At 39.7% G+C, this 15,387-nt stretch overlaps 1 protein-coding gene across 1 annotated transcript; it reads left to right on the top strand.

Moving 5' to 3' along the window:
- The first annotated feature begins 254 nt into the window (after positions 1-254).
- On the top strand, positions 255-14,992 carry C1H3orf49 (chromosome 1 C3orf49 homolog). Its single transcript, XM_071618527.1, has 5 exons — positions 255-523; positions 5,158-5,426; positions 10,234-10,358; positions 14,109-14,213; positions 14,618-14,992. Exons 1-5 carry the CDS (start codon positions 402-404, stop codon positions 14,810-14,812), a joined length of 816 nt encoding a protein of 271 aa, XP_071474628.1. The 5' UTR covers positions 255-401; the 3' UTR covers positions 14,813-14,992.
- Positions 14,993-15,387: the final 395 nt, after the last annotated feature.

The raw sequence follows: 15,387 nt of genomic DNA, 5'->3' as shown, positions 1-15,387 counted from the left end.
GATACTGAAGGATATGGAAAATACCAACCCTCAGGGAGAAACAAGAACAATGGATCCCAGGGAGAGAAGGGAAACAATGGGTGCTAGACTTCCACAATTTCCCCTCCTGATGTTGTGTCTCTGTTTCTTTCACTTTCTCTGTATTGAGTTTCAGATTCCTCTAAACGACTGGGAATTTCCCACAGTTCTGCCAAACGCATCACTGGTGAACCCTCTGCCCTTACAAATAGAGCCAGGCCCAGTAACCCACCATCTCTAACATCTGGGAGGGTATTCCTTATTAGGAAAAGATTCCAAACTGTTCCTCCATACCTTGCCCCAAACACCCCAGAACTTGACGGTTTTGTTTGGAAGTCGTGGAGCTCCAGAGCTGAAGAAATCCAAAACAGCTACCAGCAGCAATGGACACTCTTCAGCTGTATTTATCAGACCTTAAGGTTGCCTATGGAAAACTTGGCCAGTACCAAAGATTCCAGCAACCCAGAAAGAAAGATGGCACATTCAAAAGGAAGGGGATTGAAAGGTAAGTAATGCAGACTAATCGTTTCCATCAAGGGAGAGTTTTGGGATTTTTTCATTAAAAAAAAAAAACTCACTGTGATTATTAGACATGATACTATCTCTATTTCAACACTGCATTTAGAAATGAAGATTTGGGGCCAGGCGTGGTAGCACACACCTGTAATCCCAATGGCTCGGGAGGCTGAGGTAGAAGGATCGTGAGTTCAAAGCCAGCCTCAGCTACTTAGTGAGGTGCTAAGCAACTCTGGGAGACCCCGTCTCTAAATAAAATACAAAATAGGGCTGGGGATGGGGCTCAGTGGTCCAGTGGCCCTGAGTTCAATCCCTGGTACCCACACACAAAAAAAAAAAAAAGAAAGAAAAAAAAATGAAGATTTGATATGGCCTAAGGAGAAGGAGGTACTGCATTAGCTCAGGAAGCTTAGTGCTATAAGGGAAGCCTCATTTCATGATCAGAAAGTTTTAACTGGGAAAGCCTTTACTCTCCACTTGAATTTGATGTTTTTAAGTGTCCTATTCAGAGATGAAAGGAAGTACTGATGCTAAGTTGATATTTTCAGCATCAGAATTAAAGTCTTGTCACAACCCAGCAAATAATAGTATTTTGAAAATTCATTAGTGCATCCTTCAGAATAAATTCACAATCAATGCTTCCCTTTCCTTGTCCCTGCAAATTCGACTAATCCGATTTCACCAGTACACACTCTTTAATGATAAACATCAAAACAGTCTTAGACCTGGTATTTCTCAACAATGACAAAACCATGAAGACAGGCATAAAATATTCCAAACATAATACCTTTTAATTTTGAAAATCAGTGTGGTGATTTTATTTTCTAGTTTCTTAGGCTGCTGAGCAGACTCATGAGCTACAGCTCAGAGATATAAATGTGAGATGTTTTTATGAGCCTTGAACATCAAAGATCAAAGTTCCAAACTTCCATGGACAAAATGAAATATTGCAAAGTGAAAGCTGAGAAGCTCGATCCAGGTTACTGATGACTGGGTGTGGTGATGCCTATCTATAATACCAGCAATTTGGGAGACTAAGGCAGGAAGATCTCAAGTTCAAAGCCAGCCTCAGCAGCTTAGCGAAGCCCTAAGCAACTCAGTGAGACCCTGTCTCTAAATAAAATACAAAAAAGGGCTGGGGATGGGGCTCAGTGGTTAAGCGCCCCTGGGTTCAGTCCCCAGTACCAAAAAAAAAAAAAAAAAAATTTAAAGGGAAGAATTCTTTGCACAGCAGAAAGTACAGGGGTTCTATCTCTAGGCCCTGAAGCAAATCATCTTTGTTAATTATAAATACCTCAGGGATGGGAGTGGGAGACACATTTTTAGAGATTCAGAGACTAATTAGACGAGGCCTTCTTTCCAGAGTCTTCCTGAATCTCCTGAAATTGTATTTTTCTTGTTTTGTGTGAGTGGAGGAGTGTGTATGTTCATATTGATGGCAGTATAAATTTAAATTTTTTTAAATTACTCAGAGTCTTAGAGGGGCCCGTGGGAGATTAATCCTAGCCATAAATTATCTTTGAGCAAATAAGAAAACGATGCTCCCTCCTAGGAACACTGTATTGTCATCTACCAGAAAATTATTTTAATTCCTCTGCACCACTGTAAGGACTAACACCACTCTGCAGTTGTGTGTGTACAATCTGCAGAGCTCTGTCCACACTCCCAGAAAGAAGCTGCTAGCCCATGAGGTCACCGTCTTTGGGCTCTCTCTTTGCCTTTTACATTCTCACCACACAGATCCCATCTACATGCTAATAAAGGCTGCCATTTATTGAATAATTTATTAGATGTCAAGTACATAAATTCTTTTTCCCTCTACCCTTTCTTTCTTTCTTTTTTTTTTTTTTTTTTTTTGGTACTGAGCACCTTCTCACAGAGCTACACCCCATCCCCAGCCCATTTTATTTTTCATTTTGAGATAGGGTCTCACCAAGTTGCTGAGGGCTTGACTCACACTTGCCATCCTCCTGACTCAACCTCCCAAGTAGCCAGGATTACAGGTGTGTGCCACTACTCCCAGAAAATGATTTCCTTTTTTTTTTTTTTTTCTCACATGTCGGAGAATAGTACACCCATTTTCCAAAAGAGAAAGCCAAAGTTTACAGAGGTTAAATAACACATAAATAAAAGGGCACACAATTAGGAATTGTGTTCCTAGTGAGACCAAGATCATTGAAACTCCTTTGCGTGCACTCTCTGAACTGCTTCCCATGGATGAGGATGTCCGTCAGATGCTGAAAGATCTAGGCTCAGTTTAGAACAGTGCTTTGCTGAAGCGTAGGACATATACTACTGATGGTACCTGAGATATTGTAGGTAGTACATGGAGAACATTTTTAATGGCTACTAATTTATTTAACCCATATCAGAAATATATTATATATCATATATGTAACAAAATATAATATATCATAATAATAGTATAACATATTGTACTACAGTTATGATAATCATAATATATCGTGATTGGGATTTTACCTGAGAAATGAACATTTATGCTCACTCAAAAGCCTATATGCAGACATTTATAGCAGCTTTATTCATAATAGCCACAAACGATGTAAATGTTCTTCACTGAGTGATGGTTAAATAAACCGTGATACATCTCAATTTCTCAGGGTATAGCTGAATGGTAGAGCACCCTCCTGGCATTCAAGAAGCCCTGGGTTTCATCCCCAGAACAGGAAAAAAAAAAAAAAAAGCAGGTTATATTCATATGATCCTGTTTGTATAACATTCTTAAAAGGATAAAAATTATGCAAAAATCACATCTTACTGGTTGCCAGGGTGAAGGAGAAGTTGGGGGCAATGGTTAGTGGGTGTGGCTGTGAGAGGAGGGATTCTAGCTCCCATGAAACCTTCTGTGTCTTGATGGCATTAACGTCAGCATTCCAATCATGATCATGTAGCACAGTTTTGTAAGATGTTACTGTTTGGGAAAATTGAGTGAAGAGTACGCAGGATTTTCCAGTAGGGTCTCTCTGAGTTGCTTAGGACCTTGCTAAGTTGCTGAGGCTGGCTTTGAACTCGTGATCCTCCTGCCTCAGCCTCCTGAGCCACTGGGATGACAGGTGTGCACCACTGTGCCTGGCCAGTATTATTTCTTACAACTGTATGTGAATCTACAGTTGACTCAAAATAAAAAGGTTAATTAAAACAAAAACCTCAGATTTCAATAATAGTATTGTTTTGGATGAAGCTGACCAAAACCAGTTAATTGAAAAAATAATAGGCAAATAATTGTATCAGGGTCTGGCTGATACTGACTCTTGCATAGAGGTTAACAGTATGGTCCTGAGGATCATCCCAGTGTAAATTACGTAATATTCCCAAGCTTTAATTTTCTTCTTGTGTAAAATGGAGATGTTGATGTAAGAATGACATTATGCAATACCATACAAGGGCTTAAAAGATGAGTTAGAGAACTCTCAGGAAGAGTTGTCTATGTTTATTACTAAAATTTGCCCAAATCATGAAGATAGTACAGAAGTATTTGGAATTTTGGAAACATGAGTTGAAAGCATTTTACCTAAATGAGTGTTCTAGTGTAACTGCAGTGTGGAAAGGGTCTTAGAGATCATGTTCTTTATTGACTCTGCTAGTAAACTCTCATCTTTCATCATATTAGCCTCTAAATCCAGCAAAATCTATCTCATAGCACCATTGAAATAGGATTTCAATTTGTGAATATGAGCTAATAGATTCTCATAGTCAAAGTCCTGGCTTAACGTCTGCATTCTACCCTTGGTCAGTGAATTCAGCCTCTTTATGCCTCAGCTTACTCATAAATAAAATGAAGATAATAATATAATGTATGCCAAGTATGATGGTGCATGCCTGTGATCACAGCAGTTTAGGAGGCTGAGGAAGGAGGACGGCAAGTTCAAGGCCAGCCTTACTACTTATTGAGGTACTAAGCTACTCAGCAAGATCCTGTGTCTAAATAAAATATAAAAAGGGCTGTGGGGCTGGGGTTGTGGCTCAGTGGTAGAGCACTCACCTAGCATATGCAAGGGAGGTCCTAGATTCATCCTCAGCACCACATAAAAATAAATAAATAAAAACAAAGATATTGTGTACAACTAAAAGAAACAAATATTAAAAAAGGGGAGGCTGGGGATGTGATTAAGCTCCTCTGGGTTCAATCACTGGCACAAAAATATAACATATATTTGTATATTTCTATTTATTTTTAGATATATATTTTATATATAATATACATATTTATATATATGAATATATATATGTGTGTGCATATATACACATTTTTTTTTTCTTTTGTGCCAGGGATTGAACCCAGCACCACACTTCCTATGGTGCTATGAGGATCAGGTGAAATAGCGGCTGAATTGTACTCACTATCATCTGTTGATGAAGCATCAAATTGTTGCTTTGGCCTTTTTATTATCATTATTATTATTTCCTGTAATCTGATTCTTTTCCTTCAGTTTCATTTTTTGGAATTGTATCATTTGTTCACATTTGAAGTTTTGCCTTTAATGAACTTCAATTATTCATTTTAAACTTCTCAGTGTCCTCGATGCGAGCTATTTTGATTCTCTTTAGATGGCACAGAGCTGCGTCTACCCATTTCGTAAAACAAAATTTGTTGTTCCCCAGAGAGAAATCCTTCAGTGAAAGTGACCCGGGATCTCGTGCAAGCCAGCAAAATCAGAAACCAAAATGGGTGAAGAGAATCAAGACCGCGTTTAGGAGGACGCTGTCCCACAAGGGCAGAGGCCAGCCAGCCAGTATCAGCAGAGAGGGCTCCACTCTCCATGGGAAAGCCCTGGGTCCCCACGCACAAGGCCTTCTTCCTAGGATTGTCAGGGCGTTTACTTCTCCCAAGTTGTTTACCAAACCAAGAGTGGAAGAGCGCACACAGAATGGTAATGACCATGGCCACTGATTCACACGTGCCTGACCCAAGACAGACAGGGGAACAAGATGGAGCCTTTTGCTACCTGCAATACTTTGGATCCTGTTTTAATCAGCCTTTTCATTGCTGTGACCAGAAGACCCGACAAGAACAATTACAGAAAGAAAAGTTTGTTTGTGTGCTAACGGTTTCAGAGATCTAAGTCCAGAGATGGCCGGGCTCCATTCCTCAGGGCCTCAGGAGACAGAGCATGGTGGCAGAAGTGTGTGGCAGAGGCAAGTAGCTGGGAACATGGCACCAGGAAGCAGAGAGACAGAGCTCTGCCTGACTAGGACAAAATATCAACCCCAAGGCACACCCCCAGAGCCCACCTTCTCCAGCCACACCCCACCTGCCTCCAGTCACGGCTCAGTTAATCCCACTGGGGGGGCGGTGATCAGTTCACCCATTAGATTAAGGCCCTCAGAAGCCAGACATTTCACCTTTAAACTTTGTCTCACACATGAGCTTTTGGGGGACACCTCACATCCAAGCCATAACAGATGTTGAATGTCCCCAAAGACATATTTACAGGCTTGTTTCCACAAGTTCATGCTATTGGGAGGTGGGGCCTACTAGGAGGTCCTTGGTCACTGGGGTTGTACCCTGAAAGGGGATTTTGGGACCTCTGTCCCTTTCTCTTTCTCGTTTGCTTCCTGGTTTTGTTCCACCATGTGCGTCCCCCCATTGCCATCCAGCATCCCTACCAAAGGCCTAAAAGCCATGAGTCTATGTGATCATGGACTAAAATCTCTAAAACCGTGAGCCAAAACAAACCTTTTCTCTTCACAAAGTCAATGATCTCAGGTATTCCATTACAGTGATAGAAAGTAGAACACTGACTAACACACCATCCAAAGTAAGGCAACTCCCAGGGGCTAGATTAAAATGTAGAATCTCAGGTTCCTCCCAGGTCTATTGAGTCAGAAGCTGCATTTCCAGTAAGATCCCCAGTTGACTCGTGTACTTTTGGAGAAGCCCTGGATTAGGTTGACTTTATGGTTCTTTCAAGTCCTACTAGTTACTGGTCTAGTCAGTGTAAAGTAACTCACTATTTAAATAGATATGCACAAAGATGCATACATGTGTATGTGTACATACATATATACTAGAAAATCAAACTAAAGTGGACCCATGCACTGTATTGTGTGCCTGTCATTCCAGTAGCTTGGGAGGATGAGGCAGGAGAATCATGAGTTCAAAGCCAGCCTCAGCAACTTAGCTGAGGCCCTAAGAAACTCAGTGAGACCCTGTCTCTAAATAAAATATAAAAAAAGGGCTGGGGATGGGGCTCAGTGGTTAAGCACCCCTGGGTTCAATCTTTGTTATTAAAGCAGCAACAAGAAAAAACTAAATGGGATTTTATTTCTGGAGAAAACAGTGATACAGCCTTTCAAATGTTGACTTCCAACAGTGGAGGGCATAGGGAGAATAAATGAATAAAATTTGTGATTGGTGGGTCAGAAAGGAGGTTTGATTTTTTTTTTTTTTTTTGCATCTACTTTTTATGTACTGTGTGGAAGGATCAATATTTGAACTGTTAACTTCCAAATCTTTATTTTTTCTTTTGCAGTACAGTAATGCTGTTGTTTGGAGTTCTATAAAATTACGACTAATAGAATCACCAATGTTTGCATTCTCCTTTGTAGCTTTTTTTTTTTTTTTAATCAATAGTCTTTGTATTTTAGAGCATTTTTAGGTTGACAGAAAAATTGAGCAGAAAATGCAGAGAGTTCCTATATAATCTTCTTTCTCTTCCCTACTTCTAGATTTTCCCCTATTATTAACATCTTGCCTTGATATGATAGATTTGCCATATTGATGAACCAATATTGATACATTATTATCAATCAAAGTTCACAACTTTCATTAGGGTTCATTCTTTATGTTGTATAGCTTTGTGGGATTTGATAAATATATAATGTCATTTGGGTCATGTATCCATGATTACAGTCTCCTATTCAATAATTTCATTGCCCAAAATATCTTCTGTGTTTTTAACCCTTTTGGCATAGTAGCAGGGAACATATGCAGCCCGGTAACCTCACATTTCATAAATGATTGGCCGGCAGACCTGGATTTTCCAGGGATGGGGGGGACCCAAAGAAACAAACAAACAAAAAATTGATGGCTTCCAGCTGACTGATTGCCCTTTCAAACAAACTCTGTCTTCTGGAAAAAAATAGTTGCTAATGTAAGCATCCAAGCATCTAGCAATTACCTGGCAGGGGTTGACCTGTATATTTCTGTCGAAAATAACAAAGAGGATGTACTTCTATATACCAGTGGGACCAGAGCTGGAGAGTCTAGATTTCTCCAGAAAACATGCCCATCCTTTAGGATGCAGCTCAAACATTATTACCTTGTGTTTGCTATGGCCCAAAGATAGCTTTCTATTGAACTCCAGAATTTTTTTGGGGGGGTGGGTACCAGAGATTGAACCCAGGGGGGCTTAACCACTGAGCCACATCTTCAGCGCTTTTAAAAATTGTTTTTTATTTTGAGACAGGTTTTGCTAAGTTGCTTAGGACGTCGCTAAATTGCTAAGGCTGGCTTTGAGCTTGTAATCCTCCTGTCTCAGCCTCCTGAGCAGCTGGGATTACAGGGGCGCACCACTGCACCCAGCCAGAACATATTTTTTACCTACTTAATAAAATGTCTGCAAAAGTGCTTATTATTATGCCGATCGCAGAATTAGGGACCAATTAGCGAACAGAACAGACGTGGCCCCTGCCCTCATGGAGTTATAACATAGAGGGACTTAAACATTATGCATATAATTGTATTTGAGGCAAAGTGGAAGCCCAGGGTGCTATGGAAATGGATGCTCTCATTTTAGGGGGGCTTTCAGAAAAGTCTCCCTGAAGAAAGAAAGGATGATAAAACTGAGATCTGAAAGATGACTAAAGTTAGATAAGGAAAGAGTGGGATAACAGTTTTCCAAAAAGAAAGGAGAGCATGTTCAAGCCTTAATATCAAGAGAGGATCAAACATAACCACAAAATGCAAACAACAAGCCAGCGGCAGGTGGAGGGCATTGGAACAGAGAGAACCCGGAGGGTCTGGTTGGAGGAGGTGGTGAGGATGTGGTAGACCACATTAAAAATTTCTAACTTTCTCCCAACAGCGATCAGAAACCATTGAACCTAGCTGGGGATTTATTAACCTGATTTATATTTTTAAAAGATAGCTGTGGCTGCAGAGTAGAGACTGTACGAGGCGAGGGCAAGACCAGTACAGTAAGAATAGTGGACCGTAATTCAAGCATTCGGGACATTTGGTGGACGTGGAGAACAGGGAAGATGGAAGAGTTTCCTGCTGGAGGTAGAAGCAACATTTGCCAAGATTAGAAGCAATGGGTTGGATTGGAGTCATCAGTTCTAGTTAGAGTTTCTTTCTTTTTTGCACGGAGGTGAGTACTGGGGATTGAACCCAGGGGCACTTGACCACTGAGCCCCATCCCCAGCCCTATTTTGTATTTATTTAGAGACAGGGTCTCACTGAGTTGCTTAGGGCCTCAATTATGCTGAGGCTGGCTTTGAACTCACGATCCTCCTGCCTCAGCCTCCTGAGCCGCTGGGATTAAAGGTATGTGCCACTGCACCTGGCCTGGTCAGAGTTTCTGAGTTGAGGTCCTTGCAGAATAAGTAGGTGGTGGTGTCAAGTAGTTAATGTATCTTTATTGAAATCTGATGCTTCCAGAAAAGTCCTTATCAAGGGACCTTAAGCAGGACAAGATGACTTTGGGTGCTGCACCCAGTGTGAAGTGACTCTGAAACACAGCAAATTGCAAATCCCTTGTTCCCAGTACCATTACTCCTTTTAGCATAATCAAGGAAAAATGTCATTTCTTACCTCCCCCACCACTTTTTTAATAAAGGAAGAGTAACCTCAAGTTCAGGGCCTTCTGCAGAAAATGACATGTTTGTTTTTTACCACATAAATTTTAATGCCTATTTGTGATACTGGTTTTCAATTTATGGTAGCATTTTAAAGTTGCCTTTATATGAAAGAAAACATTTGACCCTTGACTTGCTGAGTCTGGTAAATTATATCCCACACTTATATGATTATGTCAAAATGAACCTCAAATATTATGTTTAATAAGAAGACACTAATAAAAACATAAAAAAGAAAAAATAAAGTTGCCTTTATAAACACACTTATTGAGTTAGGCTGAATTGTCATAAAGAAAATATTATGAAATTCAGGGTTCACATGGCTCCCGGATGTGGGGAAAAAAACCATTCAAATGGTATGTGAGTGACTAAGTTCTGGCCACATTTCTAGAAAACACATTCAAATTCTGCTCTAATCAACAATAAATACTCAAACTGCTTGAAGATTACTATTATAATAATTCAATGAACACAGAGAGATCTTAGTGACTCAAAGTGTGGTAGATACTTAGCAGGTACTGGTTTTTTTTTCAGAAGATAGAAGGGTCTTACTTTAGATGGATCAGAGAAGGTTCTGCAAGAGGTTGCTTCTTCTAATTCTGCAATGTTAAAGTGCAAGCATTGCAGTGTGAAGCTAAGCCTCTGAGAGAGACCGGTATCCACTTTGTCAGGATTGGGATAATGCCTGCAAGGTTCATGATCACATAAGGCAAATGTGTGCAGTAGAGGAAAACCAAATCCATTTTTGGCTTTTAATCCCAAAGGAAAAAAGCTACTGAGGCAGCAGTGTATATTGCTCTCTTTCCGGAATCATTTCAAATAGGAAGAATAGGTTTATCCCTGTGCTCTTCAATGGGTCTTTTTTCTTCTTTTTCCAAGCAACTATACAACTTGATGTTGTAGAAGCCGAGACAGAGGAGATAACCCAAGGAAATACGCTCCTTCGGGCCAAGAGAACCACCAAGCGCTTATCTGTGACATCTCTTCCTTCGGGGATGCAAAAGGTAAAATGCTTAAAAAAAAAAAAAAAAAAAAACCCCACAAAAAACTTGCCTCTAAAGACCTGCAAATAAGAACATTAATGGATTAAAAAAAAAAAAGAGTTCTCTCCTACCATAGTCCCCTATAGTAAATCCTTTAAATCTGCTGTTTGTGTCTTTTCTCCAAGAATTTAGGGCTCAGAGAGAAGGGCGTCCAGGTCTGATTCCTCTACTTCTAAGCTCAAACTCTTCAGCTCCTACTATAGTCTGGGCAACAGGGGAGTTTGGAACTTCATGCTGACTTGCTCAACTGTTCAATGTCAAGTTAGTATGTTAGTCATTTGGCCTCTCCCTTTGTGCTGTGTGGAGAGGAATTCACAAGACCAGTGCTGTCCATCCAATCAACATTCTGAGACAACACAGCTTTCATTGTCCAGTCAAGTAGCCATTCGCTACGTGCGTGAGGCTTTTGAGACTTTGAAATGTGGCCAGGGCCACTGAGGAACTGAGTTTTTCATTTCATTTCAATTGATATTCAATTGAATTAATTGAAATGGCCACATGTACAGCATAAACAGTGCCATGCTAGATGGTATGTATAAACTTTAGTTACCCAATTATTTTTTTAAATGTCATAATTTAATTTTAAAAACTGGATTTTTATTTTCCTTCCTTTCTTTCTTTAAACAGGTGGGTCTTATTATGTTGCCCTCACCGATGATTATATCCCCCCCACCACTTTGGTACCAGGAATTGAACTCAGGGGGGCTTAACCATTGAGCTACATCTCCATCCCTTTTTAAAATACAGTTTATTTAGAGACAGGATTATGTTAAGGTGCTTAGGACCTTGCTAACTTGCTGAGGCTGGCTTTCAACTTGTGATACTCCTGCTTCAGCCTCCCAAGCCCCTGGATTACAGGAGTGCACTGCTGCAATAAGGTCCCCCGGGCTGGTCTTAAACTCCTGAGGTCAAGCCATTCTTCTCCCTTAGCCTCCTGAGTACCTGAGTAGCTGAGACTCCAGTTCATGAGCCATTTTTTTTTTCTTTTTCTTTTTGGTAACTGGAATTGAACTTAGGAGTTCTACCACCAAGCTACATTTTCAGACCTTTGTTTTTTTTTGTTTGTTTGTTTGTTTGTTGTGTTTTTTTTTTTTGACAGGATCTCCTTAAGTTGCTAAGGCTGGTCTTGAACTTGTGATCCTGCCGCAGCCTCCCAAGTTCCTGGGATTACAGGCATACACCATCACACCCAGCAGCCCAGACTATTTTTTAAAAATAGAAACCTGACCTATTATTATTTTATGTATATTAAGCACTTACTCAGCTTGCTACTATGGGCGCAGTGGCACATGCCTGTGATCCCAGCTATGTAAGAGATTGGCAGGAGGAACACAAGTTCAAAGCCAGACTTAGCAACTTAGTGAGACCCTATTTCAAAGCAAAAATTTAAAAGGAAGGTGGGGGGAGACTGAGGAGTAGCTTAGTGGCAGAGAGCCTCTGGGTTCAATCCCTGGTACTTCAAAAACAAAACAAAACAAAAAAGCAAAAATCCTGACATTATGTTCCAAGCCCTGTTCTAAGTGCTTTAAAAATATCAGCTCCAATAATTATTACAACATCCCTATAAGATAGGTAGCAAAACTGTCCTTATTTTAGGGATGATTCTCAGAGGTTAAGTAATTTGCCCAGTTGAGTAGAAAGCCAAGTTTCCAAGGAAAGATAAAAATGGATAAATCTAGCTTTAATTAAATAAGAATTTCATGCCTCAAAACACAGCAAACCTAGCTCTAGAGTCCCCCCACCACTTTTTTTTTTAAGAGTACTCAGGGTTGCAAGCATAAGCACATACTCTACCAATGAGCCCCTCAGTCACATTTATTATGCTATGTATTAATTGTACTAATTTCTTGGTTTAATATGGTAGCCACATGTGACTATTTACATTAATTGAAATTAGATGAAATAAAAAATCCAGTTCCTCAGTTGCACTAGCTCCATTTCAAGTGGTTTATAACCACAGGTAGGTAGTAGCATTTGTATTGGGAATAGCACTGATAGAGTATGCCCAGACTCAAAGCAAGTTTTATCAAACAGCACTCTGGAACATTGCTGTCAGAGTGAATCCATATTAGCTTTGAATTTGGCCGCTTGCATGCAAAATTCATATCTATTGTGCTCCTACTATGTTCTGGGCAATTTCTAATTTTGGGGGCTAATGGAGACAATGGTCTTAGTTTTGTGGAACTCACAGGCTAATAGAGGAGAAATACTGTGTGCCACAGTATTGCAGAGCAGTGGGGTTATGAAAAAGGTTTTGAATAGATGGCACTTGGACAAGTGGCCATCCATATGGGAAAAGAATAACATTGGATCCTTACTTAACAGCACATACAAAAATTAATTATTGTTGGTTTAAAGTGGGAAAGGCAAATCTTAAAACTTCTGGAGGATAATATAAGTATCTTCATTATTTCAGGACAAGGACTTCCTAGTACACAACAGCATTGACCTTAAAGATAAAAATGGATAAATTTGGCTCTAATTAAAATAAGAATTTCATGTCTTGAAACACATTAAAGCAGAGATTAGCAACTGGTTATAAAAATTTTTGTTTTCCCCCCACAATGTTATCAAAATTTATATTTGAATCATCCATGCTTGAAAATCAGACTATTTCAAATAAAAATCTAGATTTTTTTCAACTTTCTTTTGAAACATAGGGAGATTTGGAAACACAAAGCAATTCCTCAGAGTAACCAGTAGGGGCAGCAAAGAGGCATCCACCTGCAGGCAACCTGTGTCAGGGCACACAGACCCATGGATCCTGGTTTACAAATCCTGCCTAGGTACTGGATTTAGTAAAGAGTTGCAGTCAATGAACACATAGAAATAACTTGGCAACTACTGAGTGGGGGTAGATGCTCAGTAGGAAAAAGGACAAGATTTTCTGGAAGAGAAAACAGAAGGGTCTTGCTTTGGTTGGTGATCAGGGAAGGTCTTGCAAGTGGCATTTGAGCCAGGGCAAGCTGGCAGGGCAGCCGTGGTTCAGCAGATTGTAAGCTCCTCGTCAGGCAAAGGCTAGGACCCTGACATAATCCCACATCCTACTCTGTATAGATTTCACAATAATCCTTGTGCTAATTATTAAATTCAAAAGGAGGCAGTGAACTCAGTAAGTCTAAAAAAGGCATATCAGCCAGAAGCCATGACCTAGGAATAGTTTCCAACAGCAACACTCTCAGGACAGGTTACTTGTAGCCACCAAGCTAAGGACAGTGGGAAAAGTGTCAGGCATGGGGTAAAAAAGCACCCTGAGCTTTCTTTTTGTTTGGAGTCATGACTGCCCTGAAAATAAGGAAACCTGCAGAAACGAGATCAAATTAACAACTGGATCCAGTGCTAATGAGCTTTCTGGGGCACTGGTCCACAACAGCCCCACACTCTGACTGTGCTCAGCAGCTGCAGAGGCAATTTCTTCTTCTTTTCCTTACGAATGACCTGCTTTTTTTCCCTGACGCTGTATATTCTTTCGAAGCCAGACAATCTAATTTCTCTGCACCCTATAGATCTCTTCAAAGGGAGCTCTGGGCACAAAGGAGATACATGGGGCACGGAGAATAATAAGAATATGGTCTCCAATCCAATGCTGTTATGTGGCCAATGTTCACTTTATGAAACAGTGTCCAAAGGGTGAGAATTCCTATTTAAGCATCATCATAGAAATAGCATTGGTATTTTCTGATCTGATCTGTTTTTGCATTTTTCTAATAGGTACCATATTCACCAAAGAAAAGACTACACTTTCCAACTCTTAAAAAAAAGAAACGTGGAATTCTCCAAAAATCAGGTCTGACAATAGGAGAGCTTCAGATGCAGGTAGTGGACAAAGGCTTTTACTTTCTGTGTGTGAAGCATCAGAGGACCCAACCTAACTAAACACATAGCCCTCCCAGACAGCTTGGATATAATTAACAATTAGCAATAAGAAATAATGTTAGCAGGGCAGGGGGCATTCTGAGAGTGGCCAAAGGATTGCTAAGGGCACCTCGATGGTGCTCTGTGCCCCATAAATATTAAGTGAACTCCATTAAAATGAAGGCATACATGTAGACTTCTTAGAAGAAAAGAGATCACCTTTACCACCAGGGGGTAAATGTTATGTTTTAAAGCTCTGTTTGCTATGTCTTGAATTAGAATAATACTTTGGGGCTTGAAAACATCAGACATCTATCTCTTTGGTTTTGACAAGTGTTTCCAACACGTGGTTTCATCTGTCACAGGTGGATGACCTCAAAGAAACATTGTCGGATAAATCCATGAAACTGTTGGCCCAAAGACTTGCTGAGCTACAACAGTGTGAGCTTCTAGGAGATGAAATACTTCAGTCTTCTAAGCAGTTCCAGAAGATATCCAAGAGAACCGTGTGGAAGTATAAACTGAAAAATATGTGTTGCCCATGTACCTGCTGCTTCTGATTTTGTTTCTGACTAGATAAGAGCTAACTAACTAGAACAAATTAAAAAAAAAAAAAAAGCTAAAAAAATAAAAATAAATAAATATAAAAGAGCTAACTATGTAGGAACTTTTATTTTTTGGTACATAATCCTGAATAAATCTCTCTAATGAATTAAAAGATAAGGGTGAATTTTAAAGAACATTCTCCAAGAATTTTTTTTAAAAGGATCGCTTTTGAAAAATTGATTTTTATGTCTGAGTCCATAGGCACAAATTTTTGCTTAATGATTCTCACTAATAATGAGAAAAAGAAACTTTTGTCAGGGTATAGCAACGCTGCAAAGAAATTTCTCCTGAAACATGCCAGATGAAATCAGAGGAAGCATTTAAAGGTATTATGACACTCTTAATATGACTACTACTGAGCTAATTTTAAACTTTTCATTTTTAAATATAAAAAGTCTTATTAAAATTATAAAAACGTGACATAATGAAGGTATGATTCATGGAAAATGTCATGTCTTTGAACTAAAATAAATGGATGAGAATGGAACCTAACAAGAACTGCATATGTAATACTTAAGAAAATTACAAA

The sequence above is a fragment of the Marmota flaviventris genome, chromosome 1 (assembly GCF_047511675.1).
Source record: "Marmota flaviventris isolate mMarFla1 chromosome 1, mMarFla1.hap1, whole genome shotgun sequence".
NCBI lineage: Eukaryota > Metazoa > Chordata > Mammalia > Rodentia > Sciuridae > Marmota > Marmota flaviventris.
The sequence above is the reverse complement of the archived record's forward strand: the minus strand, read 5'-3'. Positions and strand labels throughout refer to the sequence as shown.

Bases quoted from the DNA above. Each gene is read 5' to 3' on its own strand.
- C1H3orf49 (XM_071618527.1), top strand. From the start codon at position 402: ATGGACACTCTTCAGCTGTATTTATCAGACCTTAAGGTTGCCTATGGA. The intron at 524-5,157 runs GTAAGTAATGCA...GTTGTTCCCCAG, and splicing joins AAAAGGAAGGGGATTGAAAG to AGAGAAATCCTTCAGTGAAA. The intron at 5,427-10,233 runs GTAATGACCATG...TCTTTTTCCAAG, and splicing joins GGAAGAGCGCACACAGAATG to CAACTATACAACTTGATGTT.